General features: G+C 42.5%; 2 protein-coding genes across 5 annotated transcripts in view; both read left to right on the forward strand.

Moving 5' to 3' along the window:
* The window catches only part of LOC131519889 (cationic amino acid transporter 3-like), a 184,947-nt gene extending 172,852 nt beyond the window's left edge, over positions 1-12,095 (forward strand). For 3 of the 4 annotated variants that reach the window (XM_058743444.1, XM_058743443.1, XM_058743445.1), the window contains 2 exons: positions 1,646-1,885; positions 6,943-12,095. In XM_058743444.1, the coding sequence (XP_058599427.1) occupies positions 7,127-8,905 (1,779 nt within the window). In that variant the 5' untranslated portion in view covers positions 1,646-1,885; positions 6,943-7,126 and the 3' untranslated portion in view covers positions 8,906-12,095. The remainder of the gene's footprint in view (positions 1-1,645; positions 1,886-6,942) is intronic. The other variant, XM_058743446.1, reaches the window with a different exon arrangement.
* Positions 1-16,136, forward strand: part of LOC131519895 (cationic amino acid transporter 3-like) — a 236,902-nt gene that overhangs the window by 24,458 nt on the left and 196,308 nt on the right. The window lies entirely within an intron of this gene.

Below are 16,136 nucleotides of genomic sequence, written 5' to 3' on the forward strand. Positions count from 1 at the left end.
TTGTCCAGAAATTTTAAGGAGGAAGAGAGTTTTCGTATACTTTAGGTGAGAAAGGATTTATGTTTGGATACAGAGGATTGATATGATCTCTGCAGATGATATATTTAAATCCACTTCTCTGGAACTTTGGGAAGTAAAATAATTATTTAACAGCCTCATTAGCCTTCCTCTCAAGTCTTTATCAAATTTCTAGCAAAACAACTGGTATCCAAACTCTCTTTGAGGCTATTCAGGAGGAAACACTAGGCCAACTTCCTGATGGGCTAGAGTGTTAACACCCAACCAGAGGAGCCAGTAGAACTTACTGTCTTAGAAAATGTTTTGAAAAGGAAATGTCCAGATGAGGGCTGTACCCTTCTCAGAGACAGAGCAGCGAACACAATGACCTCTAGGCTAAAGAGCAGTGGTTGGAGCTGGCTGGGAGGGGAAGACAGACTGCAATTGAATGGGTGGATTGTTGGACTTGACAGGAGTTATTGTGGGAGACTTGGGATGGAACTTTGGTTTTGGAGTTCGGAAGGAGTTCAGAGACTGAGAGAAATACATGGAGGAGAGGGAGGGAAGGGGGAGTTGGGGGCATTGTGGAATTCATACAAGCTGGCTTCATGTTCCCTGGCCTCTCTCTGCATTTCTTTCAGCACCTCCTATGCACCAAGCACCTCCTTTGGAGAGACTGTTTCCTAGTCAAAATGAGATTCACAGACCCAGGGCCCTCATTAGGGAAATATCCTGGAAATGTGCTTGAAATAGATGATGGTGCTTGCTCTACTCTCCTGTTTACACCTCTGTTTGGCCCTTTATCTCTTTCAAAAACAAAACAAACACAAAAACCCAAACAAATAAACAGAAAACAAAACAAGCAAAACAAATTATATATATAAATTTATTTTCTCTGTCCTAAATGCCTCTTATGGTTGCTTCATATGATTATGAGCAGATTCTTGTCCTGGGTAGTGAGGTTGAGGTGGGAGTGTGGATTCCAGAAGAAGGAGGTAGATAGATCCTGGCCCTGCCCCCTGGAAGCTTTTTAGAGTATAAAGGAATTTAAGTGACACATGCAGGACACCAGCACACAGAAAGGGAAAATTAGTTTTAGCTGAGCATCAGAATGGACCTTAAGTGCGGATGGGTATTGGAGGGAGGTTGGAGATGGGACCAGTCAAGATGCCTTAGGAAATGCTTCCCTTACACAAGGGAAAACATTGTAGAATAGGACTGAGAAGACCTAGAACATGACGACAGGATAAAAGGGAGTGAGGAGGGCATCCCTGGCAGGACAGGCACTTACTCAGGCCAAAGGCTCATCCAAGGAAGGGTAAGTCAAGATGTGAGGAGCTGAGCCAGGAGGGAGGTGATGGTCCTGAGGGTAGAGGAAGATTTAGGGAAGGGTTCTGAGAGGTGGGTCAGAGAGTCTGGACTGAATATAAAGTATTGGAATAATTGTAAGTTACTGCACAGAGAGAGGGCCTTTCTGAAAATAGCATTTGAGGATGATGTTTTTGTGTATTGTTATGAACTGGATCTGTGGTAGGCTTTCTCAGGATTCCCAATCATGGCTTTGCTTTGTCTTCTATAAGCTTGCTTGTTCATTTTTCTTCTGCCTGCTTGTGTTGGAGTAATGAAATGTGATTTATTTAATTTCCAGATGTTTTGTTCTTTGGGTTGTTTCTCTGGTATCTTCATACTTTGTCTGCAGCCCACTGTCCCTCATCTTCAGTAAATGTGAGAAGAGCACAAGGACCACCCTGCACAACACAGTTGAGGGAAACAGAAATGATCAAAAGGCTTACCCATCTCCGACTCTGCTATTTAGATGGTCCTCCTCTGGGATTCCTGCTCAGCGTCTATGAATGGACTTCAGAAGTGTGTAGGACATTTTTTTGAGGTGACTAACCTCAGAGGGGTCTGTGATTCGGCAAATGACAAGCACCACTGTTGTATCTTTGTTGGAAGGTTGGCAGCTAGAGGTGGTTCCCCAGAGAGAGAAACATGGTACAAGCATCCTTAGGTGCCCAGTAAGGAAACTCTACAGACAGTTGAAGGAGCTGAAGGAGAAAGAGGAATTGGGAAAAAGGAAATGGACTCAGAAGGAACTGGTAGGAGGGGTGCCCCATCTTCCATTGTTCTCCACCCTCTTTCTAGCAGGATTTCCTTCTCTGTGTTCTCCATGTCCTGACAATTACAGGATGCAGTTACCCTTCAAGTAAACTCCCACAATATTGTCTCATGCAATTCCTTGTTGAACCTGACGTGCACAGAGTGGAGTCAACCCCTCCCTCAGTCATGGACTGAGCATCATTGCTTCCTATCAGGCCCCTTTTCAATGCATTTTATTTTACCCCTTTCATCTTGATCTCTATTATTTCCCCTCCTCACTGGAGGCACTTCCTTCAGTGTATATAACAAATGTTCTCCCAATCCCTTCTCTATATGTGTATTTAGATACATTCCTTCACTCTACAAATACACAGTTGTAGTGTGGGGACTAGGCAAAGAAAAAAAAAACAATAAAAAATGCCTTGCTTTCATGGAACTTACATCTTTTGGTGTGAGGAAATAATAAACAATTAAGTAAAACATATAGTACCTTGAATAGTGAAAAGTGGTATGAGGAAAATGAGGGCATGGGGATAAGGGATGGCATGGGTGGTTAGGAACAGATTGCAGTTTTATATATGGTGATTAAGGAAGGCTATGCTATACATGGTCTTTTACCAAATGCAGTGAAGTGAGCAACCATGGGGCTATCTGGGCTAGAAGTGGTATGGTCATAGGGACAGAAAGTACAAAGGCCCTGAGGTAGGGTCTTGCCTGGTATGTTAGGTGGCCAAAATTGTTAGGGGGCTAGAGAAATAATATGAGTGGGGGGAGAGAGAGAAACAGAGGCTGAGTAGCAGGTGGGTCAGTGACAAATACTGTAGGACTTTGTAGGTCATTGTAAATGCAAACATTGGCTTCTACTCTGCATAAAAGGAGAAACCAGTAGAAGGTTTTATCAGAGAATGACATGAAAATTTTAACAGGTATGTGCATATCCTTGACAAATAGGCAGCACTCTTTGGCTGTTTTATAAATGTATATAAATGTAACTGTGCTGTATTCCTCATCCTGCTTCTACTTCTGTTACTTAACATTGTTTCTGAAATGTACCCATGTTGTTATCTTTAATCTACTTTTTAGGGGCACCTGGGTGGCGCAGTCGGTTAAGCGTCCGACTTCAGCCAGGTCACGATCTCGCGGTCCGTGAGTTCGAGCCCCGCGTCAGGCTCTGGGCTGATGGCTCGGAGCCTGGAGCCTGTTTCCGATTCTGTGTCTCCCTCTCTCTCTGCCCCATCCCCGTTCATGCTCTGTCTCTCTCTGTCCCAAAAATAAATTAAAAACGTTGAAAAAAAAATTAAAAAAAAAATCTACTTTTTAAAATTTCTGACTGCTGTGTAATATTTCATTGTGTATATATGGCACATTTTACTTACACATTCCTCTAGTAACAGAGGCTGGCATAGCTCCAAATTGAGAAACAGTCCTGTGATGAACTCACTCATATGAGCCTCCTTATAAACTCAGGACAGAGTTTCCCTGGGGTGTATATCTCAGAGAGGGATTGCAGGGTGGGAGGGTGTATGCATTCTTAATTCCACTGATTGTGCTTCAGGATGGTGATCCCAGTTACACTCCCACCAGTGTTGGGTGGTGTTTTGTATCTTCTCATCAAATTCTTATGTGGATCCTGTAAGGGAAGTGAAGTAAGGTTCCTTGTGGGTGAGGAAACCTGAGGCTTAGAGAGATCAAGCAAATAACCCTGGTTTATATAGTGAAGTGGAAGAGGAAAGGCTCAAATCCAAAATTTCTGACATAATGCTCATTGCTCTTAGCATTATAGTACCCAGAGCTGTCCCTTCTCGGAATAAGGTGAGGCATCCATAGGCAAAAATATTGATGATGATGATGATGATGATGATGATGATGATGATGATGATGTTGTTTAAGACTTTCATTTTCTTGATGCCTGAACTAACCCAGTGAGCTTAGAACCTCCAAGTGTTTAGCACCATGTAGGGGGGTGTCTAATTGGGGTACTTAGGATTTCAAGGCAAAATATATGGAATAAAGCTGTTTTCATTGTTTCATGAGGGCAAGCTAACAGGCTCGAATTTTAGTGGATGATTTTGGGGCTAGAAATTTATAAAGACTAACTGATTTTCAAATTTGGGAATTTGGATCGGATTTCAATATTAAACTTTAGGTAGATTATATTAATTGCATATTGTTTGCTAGGCACTGAGCTAACTACTTTATAGGCATAATTTCTGTTATGCCTCACAATTACCCTATGAGGTACTTTTACTTTCATTTGACTGTTATTGAAACTAAAGCACCGAGAGGTTAACTAATTTGTCCAGAGTACCCAGTATAAGGTTGAGTTGTGATTTGAACCTGAATCATGTGCCTGCAGAGCCTTTACTCCTAAATGCTAAACTGTGCTGCTTTCCTGTGAAGGAAGCTTTTGTAATCTCTCCCCTTTGAAATTGAGGACAATTTCTTGTCATTTGGGGTGATTTAGAGCAGCCATGGGAAGCACAGGGCTAGTGGACAAGAATCTCCAGAGGGACAGGATATGAAATTTGGAAATGTTCTCCAGTGTTTTCATTATGCCTCCCTCTGTCCCCCAAAGTAAGAATCTCTGCCTTAGGACATCCCACCTATGTTATAGGGCCTGATATCTTCAAAACATTTGAAAATTCTTTGTCACCATGTGTGGTTTATACCTGCCATGAATGATGTACAGTCAAGGTGTCATCAGTTTGTTTTCCCTTCACACTTTTCATTTTGCTTGCCTTCTACAAGGATGGTAATATGATTTATATCTTTATCTAAATGAGAATTACAAATATTGTTTGGCTACAAAGTATGTATCTCGCAAAGGCAATTAGGTAGGAATTCTGGATTATGTTCTCTTTCAGATTTGTATTCTCAGTTTGTGCATTTGTTCAATAAGTATCTATTGAGCATCTAAGTCACACTTTGATAGAAGACCCAGGCAGATTAGCTGGAATTATGATACATTAAGATAAATGGCACATGGGGAAGCCCAGGTTTTATGAGAGCACACAGGAAATGCAGCATAAGGTCAGGGGAGGTTTTCTGGGGAGGCAACTTCTGAGCTGGGAACTGAAAGAGAAGTAGGGGGTTAGCTAAGTGAAGGGACAAGAAGGCGTTAGAGACAGGTAATAGGGTGAGTGTAGAATTTCACAGCTGGAGCAGGAGCTGGGCAGGGGATGAGGCTGCAGGAATCAGCACAGGTCAGATGATGAAGGAAGGAAGGGCAGTGGGAACCACTGAAGGATTTGAAGCCTGGGGGTGGGTGGGCAACACGTCAATGAAATTTATAGTGTAGCAAGATTCCATGAGTTAAGTATTGACTTTGTCTATGTTGTGCGCTTCTTAGTAAATCATAACCTTGGAACTGGTGGGTGGCAAATAAGGAGTCTAGATGGATTTGTACACAGAAGCTTTGACCCATAACATCAGGATTCCTTTTGATAATCTGTAGAGAAGACTTCAATTTTGACTTGGTCTTTCTGCTTTTAAAACCCTCTGACAACATTTCCTAAAATTCTCTCAAAACCAAAGCCCAAGTAGCGAGGAGAATGGGGGCTGCATGACTTTGTTTTCTCTGTTTTTCTCTACTCATGTCTGAGACATTTGCTGTGAATTTTTCATCAAAGTCTTGCTCCATTTGATGGAGGGGGCCATTTGAAGAGCAGCAGTGGAGGAAGGGCAAGGAGGAAACACATGTAGGGCTCCTTTATTAACAAAACGTGTTTGGCATATTGAGACCATGGTTTGAGCGAGTGAAAAATAACTATGGTAGAAAATTAAGAGGAAGTTACAAGTTAGTGTTTTAATATAAGCTCACAGAGCAGGGCAGGGTCTCCAGGTGGCTGACTGCTGACATCACAGATGGCCCAGGGTGTTTATAGAGCATAGTGTGGCCAGTGAGGAGACTGTCTGCAGAAGTGAGGTCACCTTCTCTCCTGGAACCCAGAGAGCAAAGAGACAGAAGGAATTGTTTTGGTTGTGAGCTACTGAGCTAGGTGACCTACTTCTTTCCTTCCTACCCATCACACTCTCATAACTGTGGACATATAAACTGCAGTAAGTTTTGCCTGGTTGTTTTGGCTGAGGTTTACTGAATGTCAGAATTCACAAAATGGCCTTTCTGGCTCTACTCCCTTAGTGATCGATACTTGGTTGGCATATGCACCTGTTTCTCCAGTGTTTCCTCATCAGACAGTCTCGTCCTCTAGTTCTTGCAGGTAGTTATGAAGGCCCTGCCTCTTTATCTGTCTTCCTCTCTTCTCACATTGCCCCCTGTGGGCCTAGATGGGTAAAGGGAAGGGTTGGACTGTACTTTCCTTGCCATCAGTACAGCTAAATGGATGATGCAGGGTGAGGAGGAAGGGGGCCATCTGATCTTGGGTACTGATTTGGGGGTAAAGAGTTTTAAGGAAGTGATACCAATATTGTATTTTAAATTGAGATTTTATTTAAGAAATTGTTCTGTCACTGCAACAAGGCTCTCTAGTCCATGAATTAATATCATAACTTATGCTCAAGTACCACACAAACATCCCATGTGTAAATTACTGCACAAGAAATTCATGCCCTATTGTGTCCTACAGCTTCATTAGTTCATGAAACTACATGAGTTAGATGAACCCAAAGGGGATTATGTCATGTGGTGTGTAAAAGGAGAATGTCGGGAGATATTTGCCACTTTTCTGGGGTGAGGGGGGACAAGGTTAATTTGTTATGATCTTTTATTTCAGTTTCTGTGATACTCAGGCTGCAACAGGTGACATGGGACTCATGAGCTGTGGTTGTAAACTTTCGTTAGTTTGTTGAACACCATTTTTCAGTAAATATTTATTGTTTATTTAGGATTTATGAAGGGCTATCACATACCAGATGAAATACAAAGCAGGAGCATTGAAGCCTGAGTAACGGACCTTGTCAGCCCCAACTCAACTTAGCTAAACGTAGCCTCACTGAACCTGATCCGAGACTCTGCTTCCTGGGCTTGCTGCAGCTCTCTGATCCTGGAATCCTCTTCAGTTCCAGCTAGATGCTGCGTCAGGCACTTCGTAGATTTGGTCAAAAACTGGTACGCGGACCTACGCTGAAGGAACCGGTGGCTGAGAATGACCCACAGAGAAGACTGAGCACTCTGGATTTAGTGGCCCTGGGTGTAGGCCGCACAGTGGGTGTAGGTGTGTATGTCCTGGCTGGTGAGGTGGTCAGAAATCAAGCAGGACCATCCTTTGTGATTTGTGTTTTGGTGGCCATCCTGTCTTCTCTATTGGCTGGGATGTGCTATGCAGAGATTAGTGCCCGGGTTCCCCATTCTGGTTCTGCATATCTCTACAGCTTTGTCACTATAGGTGAACTCTGGGCCTTCGTCACTGGCTGGAACCTCATCCTCTCCCTTGTTGCTGAGAAAGCCATTGCGTTCAGCACATGGATCTTAATTTTTGACAACCTGCGTGGAAACCAGGTCTCTCAGACTGTGCAAGAGAGAATCTCAGGGCACATTTCCCATTTCCTCAGAGAATATCTAGAATTCTTTGTTCTTGGTTTTATGGTGGTGTTCATGGAGTTCAGGTATTTTTGGTATTTCTGGCCATTATCGACTTCCACACTTGCCAAAGTGTTCACATTGGTGAAAATTCTGGTTCTCAGTTTTGTCATCATCTCTGGCTTCATTAAGGGGGACCTGCACAACTGGAAGCTCACAGAAGAGGACTATGTAAAGGCTGGGCTCAATGACACCTCAAGCTTGGGCCCCCTGGGCTCTGGAGGATTTGTGCCTTTTGGGTTCGAGGGGATTCTCCGTGGAGCAGCTATCTGTTTCTATGCATTTATTGGTTTTGAGAGTATTGTTGCCAGAGTTGAAAAAGCCAAGAATCCCCAGCGTTCCATCCCGAAGGGCATTGTGGTTTCACTGTTCATCTGCCTTCTGGTATATTTTGGTGTCTCTTCAGCACTTACGCTCATGGTGCCTTACTACCAGATTCATTCTGGGAGCACCTTGCCTGAGGTATTTCTCCATATTGGCTGGGTCCCTGCCTACTATGTGGTAGCTTTTGCATTGCTGTGCATTCTTTCCACCAGCCTTTGGGGCTTTGTGAGGCCAATGCGCCGGGTGTTATACATGATGGCAAAGGATGGCCTCCTGTTCAATGTCCTTACCCGTATCTCTTACCGCGAATACATCATTATCATAATCATTGTGATGATTGGAACAGTTGCAGTCATTATATCATTCCTTGGCGTCACTGATCTCTTGGACCTCAGGTCGGTTGTGTCCCTGATTTCTTACTCCCTAGTTGCGATTTGTGTTCTCATCCTCAGGTATCAGCCTGAGAGGAGGAATGGGGGAAATGAAGCAGAGGAGCAGGAGGAGAATGGACCTGCAGAAGAGAGGCTGACTCTACAGCGACTACTTTTTCCAGGCAGCTCCTCCCCCACTCCACTCTCTGGCCGGGTTGTCTATGTTTGTTCCTCACTGCTTGTTCTCCTAATTATTCCTCTTTGCTTAGTGCTGACCCAGTGGCCAGTTCTGCTTTCTGGAGACCCAGTGTGGATTTCAGTGGTTGTGCTTCTCTTGGTGCTCATCACTGGGCTCACTGGGGTCATCTGGAGACAGCCACAGAGCTCCAGTTCCCTTCACTTTAAGGTCCCTGCTCTGCCTCTCCTCCCATTACTGAGCCTCTTTGTGAATGTTTGCCTTATGATGCAGATGACATCTGGCACCTGGGTGGTATTTGGTGTGTGGATGCTGACTGGGTTTGTTATCTACTTTGGCTATGGGGTCCATCACAGCTGGGTCACTAACCCCACTTAAGTTTGGCCAAAAGTGTAGACCTTGAACTCAGCTGTGTCAGTACATATGCAGTTGGACATCATCACACCTGAATGCAGTCAGGTCCCCTGCCTAATAATGCAGTACTCTTGATCACATGGAAAAGTAGGCCTCCCATGGGATGCTGGTGGGTGAATACTAATAGAGCTCTGTGTATATTGTGGAGTGAAGGATGTGCCTTTGCTCATTCTTTTTTTTTTCTTTTGTTTTTTTTTTCCTTTTTGACTTGTCTACTTATATTGTGTCTGTAGTTGGTTACAGGCTTTAAAATATTATTAAAAGAAACTAGAAAAAAAATTTATTTTCTTCGTTAAATATCCAGTAGCTGTGGGGTGCCTGGCTGGCTCAGTCAGTAGAGCATGCAATTCTTCTCTCAGGGTGGTAACTTTGAGCCCCATGTTGTGTATAGAGATTATTTAAAAAAATAGCCAGTAGCAGAATTACTGGATCATAGGTACTTTTATTCTTAATTTTTTGAGGAACCTGCATACTGCTTTCCACAGTGGCTGCACCAACTGACATTCCCAACAATAATATCTGAGTGTTCCTTTTTCTCCATATCCTTGACAATACTTGCTTATTTTGTCTTTTTGATTTTAGCCATCCTGACAGGTTTAAAGTGATATCCAATTGTAGTGTTAATTTACATTTCCCTGTCATTAGTGATGGTGAACACCTTTCCAAGTGTCTGTTGCCCATCTGTATGTCATCTTTGGAAAAATGTCTGTTTAGTTTCTCTGCCCATTTTTTAAGTGGACTGAGTTGTATAAGTTCTTTCTGTATTTTGTGTATTAATCCATTATTGGATATATCATTTACAAATATCTTCCCTTATTCAGTGGGTTGCCTTTCTCTCTTGATGCTGGTTTCCTTTTCAGGGCAAAAGCTTTTTAGTTACATGAATTCAAAAAGATATATGCACCCATATGTTTATTGTGGCATAGTTTACAATAGCCAGGACATGGAAGCAGCCCAAATGTCCCTTGATAGATGAATAAAGAAGATGTAATATCTATCAAATTATCTATCTATCTATCTATTTATCATCTATCTATCTGTCATGGAATATTACTGAGCTATAAAAAAGAATGGAATCTTGGCATTTGTAACAACATGGATGGACCTAGAGAAAATAATACTATGTGAAATAAGTCTGTTCAGAGTAAAACAAACACCAGATGGTTCTACTCTTATACCAATTTAAGAAATAAAACAATAACAACAAAAAAAGGAAAAAGTGAGAAAAACAGTAAAAACAACCCCATACACTCAAATATAGGGAACAAACTGTTGGTTGTCAAAGTGAAGTGGGTACAGGGATGGGTGAAATAGATAAAGGGAATTAAGAGTATACATATCAGGATGAGCACTGAGAAATGTGTGGAATCGTTGAATCATTATGTAGTACACTTAGAATAATACGACACTGTACGCTAATTATACTTCAACAAAAACAACAAAAACAAGAAACTAGAATCAAACCAAAAAAAAAAAAAAAGATGAAATATGGCCCCTGCCCTTAAGGGGCTTATATTCTAATACAAGGGGTAAAGCATAGCTGTAACACAAAGTAGAAAGTGTTGTCATAATAAGTAATATACAAATAAAGTGTCCTGGGAATTCAGAGTGGTGGAGGATCCCATGGGGTTGGCACAGTGGTGAGGGTTGATTGGTGAAATCAGAGAAGACTTTGTAGAGGAATGGCATTTGAGTTGGCTCCCTCCAAGACAGGTTAGGATTTTCCCACATGTGGGCAGCAGTGAGAGACTGTAGGCTGAGAGAACAACACTTGGAGAAGCACAGGAAAATGAAGCAGTGTTCAGAACACAATGAACACACTGTAGTGTGTGTAGCCTGAGCCTTGGCTGTGAGAGGGGCCAACAGAACATGCACAAGTGGATTGGAGCCAGAGCGCTCCTCTGAGCACAAAACACTTGGATTTGAACTCACTACCCATAATGAAAATCCCTAGGGTTGGTTCTTCTACTTGGCGATATCTGTGTTCTTGGACTTGAAAGTTTCTCTACTCTTGTCTGCTTTGGTCCACCTGCTCATAAAGTGCACAGCTGGGAGCCAAGTATCCTGGATTCTGCTCTTGTTCCCACCATTAACTAGCAATGTGACCTTGAGCAAGCCTTTTGTTTCCTTCAATGTTTTGCTTATTTATTTTTATTTTTTTGTAACACGAGACGTCAGAACTGATTATTTCTAAAGTTAGGTTCACTTACAGAATTCTAGGATTTCCTCTGGTTCTTGTGTCTTGTTATTCTCTCAGCTAGGTCTCTCTACTGCAGGCAACCTGAACCTGCATCCTGCCCACTTTTCACTACAACCCATGTTGGACTTATAAGGATGCGATAAATAACACCCCATTTCTCACTTCTATGTTTGGAACCAACTGATAACCAAGACATAGAGACAGTTGATTAAACACTTAGCTTTTGATCTGTAGCCCAATTGGCTTGCTAAGCCTGCATCACTAAATTAAACAGACTTATTCCTCATCACAAGTAATGCGAAGCAATCTCCACAAGACGCCACAGGAAAGATTCTGCTTTAATTAGATTTTTTATGTATGAGCAGGTTGCAATGCATGTGCTTCGGTCAGTTTGGCACTGGAAAAAAAAGGAAAACCAATTAAAAAATGGAAGGGGCTGAGCTGGGCATGATTAGTGCTGTTTCTTTAACTCACTAATCAAAGTGACAGTAAGGGGGGCAGTTTTATTCCTGGAGTGGGGCCAGGAATAGTACTCTGTCAGTGGTTCTCAATCTTCAGCAGGTGTCACCATACCCTGAGGACTTGTGACAAAACAGATTGCTGGTCCCTGGCCCCAGCATTTAGAAATCAGTAGGTATGGGTAGAGCCCACAACATGTACTTCTAACAACATCCCAGTTGATGCTGATGCTTCTGGTCCTAGGACCACATATAGAAAACCAAGTCTCCACATGGAAAGATGGAAGTAAAGGACACAAAATTGCCTTTTGAACACTTGCCTTCATCTCATGAAACATTTAGATTAAAATACCATTGTTAATCCTATCACCATGGGGAAATCATTGTGAATCATTTCACAATGTATATGTATGCCAGATCACCACACTGTATACTTTAAATATCTTAAATTTTATATGTCAATTTTACCTCAATAAAGCTGAAATAAAAGATAAAATACCACAGTTATCTGAGTGCCTTTATTTTTGTACATTGTTCCTGATTGTAGATCATAAGCAAGGAGTGTATCTTGTTTGCTCTCCCAGAGCATTCTCCTGTATCCAGACACACAATGAGCATTTAATAATTCATGGTAAATTGAATAGAGCTTTACACATTGCTTTGGTACAGAAATTCTCCTTCCTTTTAGGCTAGCACTGTGTTTCTCCTTTAAAACTATCTTCCTGGAGCCTTCCTTGACAAACAGCATTTGTCTCCACCCAGAACTACATCTAGAAGTGTATCTAGATCTGTACCCAACATCTAGAACTGTACCCCAGCACTTGTAGTTTTGCCTTTGTGTGGCTCTGCCTGGAGTTCTAGCGACTGTCCTGTCTGTTCCATCAGAGTGGAGTCTTGCTCAGGACAAGGAGCAGATTCTCTACTCCCTCTAGACTCAATGGTAAGAACAATGTTCACATAAAGAGCAGCAGCCCTGGGGCAGCTGATTGCCTGACACGACCTCTCCTGGTCTTGCTCCATCCATATTCATGGGACGTGGAGAGGGGCCAAGGTACAAAAATTAAGAGAAGTCTACCTGACTTCAGGGAATCCCCGAAGATGAGACTGGCTCTATCTTGGGCACAATAGACATCTTTCTTGAAGAGTCAGAGGTTTATGGTTGGCATATGGGGACCAGTGTTTTTCTATTGTATTTATGTATGAGGTCTTACTAGAAAAGAAGGATGGGAAGCCACTTTCTTACTTGTGGAATCTGTCACTTTTCCAACAGAGAGTAGGTGCTTCCAGGGAAGCCTGCTAGAGGCAGGATTACCCATATACTTATCCCTTCCTTTAGATGCTTTCTTGGGAGACTGGTGCAAAAGTCTTGTTGAAGCATCTTCAATTCTTTTGGGTAAAGAGAATTTACACCCCAAATAGGAAGAAAAATGAACTGAAATAGGAGGAATTACTAACTGGTCAGGGATTGAGACATCATTACTTTGGAAGGGAAGGTATGAGTAGAAACTGAGAAAGAGGTGTTGATCAAGGGTCATTTCCTGGAGAGGGTGCCTATGAAACAATTTGGGAAGTAGAAGAGGGACAGATGAACTGGAAAAGAAATGGGACAGTTTCTAGGCTACATGGACCTTTAGGAGTCATGAAATATTGAGACTTTTGTGAGGGATGTGTGTTGACATTTGAAGGGAATTTATGAGCCAGGTTTGTAGTGTGCATTGTGCATCATGTCATGGAGTAAGATTTCTGAATCAGGAAGGAAAGAGAGGGGAGTTAAGATGGGGGAGACGTAGCTGGAACCTGGGCTTTCCTCATCCGTCAAACACAGCTGTCAGATCACTTGGAAAACCCAGGAAACCTATCTGCAGAGTGGCAGAAGGATTTCCACAGTTAGAAGGAGAAATCTTGGCAGGTGTGAGGTATGCGAAAGTGAATTGGGAGAAAGATGGCAGGCTGTAGAGGGGAGGGAACCCTTTCCATGGAGAGACAAAAGAGAGAAAAAGAGACCCGGTTTGAGAAAGTGCTGCATCAAATTCACACAAGGGGAAAACCTCTGGGCCATGGACTGGGGAGTGAGAAGTACTGAGTGTCCCAATTATTTTTTTTGCTTGCATTTGGGGCTCAAAGTCTGAAATTTTGGAATTGCACAACCTTCTAGAGTTGAGCTGTAGAGCTGTTGCTTGTGCTCCTGGGGAGGAGGGAGCTGGCCCCACAGTGCTAGCTTAGTGTAGGGATCTCTGGGATGCACTGGGACAGTAAAAGTCCCCTTCTTGGAGTACTTGTGGTAGAGGATGTATTGCCTCCCCAAGGACAAAATACTCTGCAGGTGCCAGCAAAAGGCCCTTCTTTAGTGGGGGACAGAGACACACTCAGATGGAATATAACCTTTGCGGTTTTTAGCAGTGCTACTCCATAGATTCCTAACACTGCTCAGGTGTGGGACAGTTTTTCAGGGACAGAGAAACTCCAACATGGAGAGGCTCTACTCTGGAGGAGGGGAGTGGATCTGCACAGCGTCAGTCTCACACTGGGGTGTGAGAGTCCCAGACCAGGATGAGAGACTGGGGTAGTGCCATTTTCCCCCTAACACCAACATGGTGGGACTTCAGAGATTAGACAGCGGCGCCCAGTAGAGTCAGGACCTGCATACACTGAACCCTGGTCCCATGCTGGCAGCTGCTTATTAATTGCAGCAGGACTGACTCTGAGCCAAGCAGCAGACCTCTCCTCCAGACCAGCACAGCCAGCACCTCTCATGCACCAAGTGCACTGAAAATGAAGTGCTTCAAAATGACACCTGCAGTCCTTTTTTTCTTTTTTCCTTTTCTCCTTCTTTTCTTTGGAGTCAGTCTCATAGTTTCTTGTTGGTTTCATTCAGTTGCTTTTCTTTTTCCCGATTTTTTTGTGTAACAGGCTTCTCCCTCATCCCTTTTATCCAGGGTTACTTCAACAAACAAACCAAGCACACCTGGTTAAAGGTCCAAACACTCTACCACTGCAAGCAAGGAGGAACTCTGCAGAGGACTGACCAGTGGGAAAGAGCAGGAAAATACAACAGCAGAGTGCACACCGAAAATACTTACTGGAATGCCAGGCTCTGGGCAGTGTATGGTCCCGTTTTAATATAGTAGTAACTCTCAGTTGTAGGAACCACAACAAGCTTTTAAATCACATAAAAGACAGAAACTTAGCCAAAATGACTAGACAGAGGAATTCTCTCCAAAAGAAATATTAAGAAGAAATCTCAGCCAGGTACTTGATCAAACAGATAGAAGGAATATATCTGAACAAGAATTTAGACAACAGTCATAAGAGTACTAGATGGGCTTGAAAAAAAAAGCATAGAAGACATGAGAGAAACCCCTGATGCAGAGATCAAATACCTAAGAACTAGTCAGGATGAAATAAAAATTGCTATACCTAGGAGGGACTGGGTGGATAGTTGGTTAAATGTCTGACTCTTCATTTTGGCTCAGGTCAAGATCTCCTGATTGTAATTCGAACCACACGTCAGGATCCCCACTGACAGTGTGGAGCCTGCTTGGGATTCTCTCTCTCTCTCTCTCTCTCTCTCTCTCTCTCTCTCTCTCTCTCTCACACACACACACACACACACACACACACACACAATGAAACAACTACGTAAACTTTTTAAAATTGCTGTAACTGAGATGCAAAACAAACTGGATACAGTGACAACAAGAATTGAAGAAGCAGAGGAGAGAATAGGTGATATAGAAGATAAAATTATGAAAAATAATGAATCTGGAAAAAAAGAGGGAAAGGAAATTATTAGATCACAAGCGAGACTTAGAGAACTGATTCCTTGAAATGAAAAAAATATTCATATTATGGGAACCCAGAAGAAGACTGAGCAAAAGGGGTAGAATATTGATTTAAACAAATTATACCTGAGAACTTCCCTAAGCTGGGGAAAGAAACAGGCTTTCAAATCCAAGAGGCACAGAGAACTCCACTCAAATGAACAAAAACAAGGCAACACCACAACATAGCATAGTGAAACTTGCAAAAATACAAATATAAAGAGAATTCTGAAAGCAACTAGGGATAAAATGTCCTTAACCTACAGGGGTAGACTTTTAAGGTTAGTAGTAGACCTGCACGTGGAAACTTGGGAGGCTAGAAGGGAGTGGCAAGAAATATTCAATGTGCTGAATGGGAAAAATATGCAGCCAAGAATCCTTTATCTAACAAGGCTGTCATTCAGAATAGAAGGAGAAAAAAGACCTTCCCAGACAAAAAATAAGAAGTTTGTGACCACTAAACCAGGCTTGCAGGAAATTTTAAAGAGGACTCTGAGTGGAGGGGAAAAAAAAAAGATCAAAGCAACAAGACTACAAAGTACCAGAGAACGTCACCAGTAACAGCAACTCTATAGGTAACACAATGGCACTAAATTCATATCTTTCAATAATCACTCTTAATATAAAGGGACTAAATGGTCCAGCAACAGACATAGGGTATCAGAATGGATAAACAAATCAAGATCCATCCATACATTGCCTACAAGAGACTCATT

This window comes from Neofelis nebulosa, chromosome 8 (assembly GCF_028018385.1).
Source record: "Neofelis nebulosa isolate mNeoNeb1 chromosome 8, mNeoNeb1.pri, whole genome shotgun sequence".
NCBI lineage: Eukaryota > Metazoa > Chordata > Mammalia > Carnivora > Felidae > Neofelis > Neofelis nebulosa.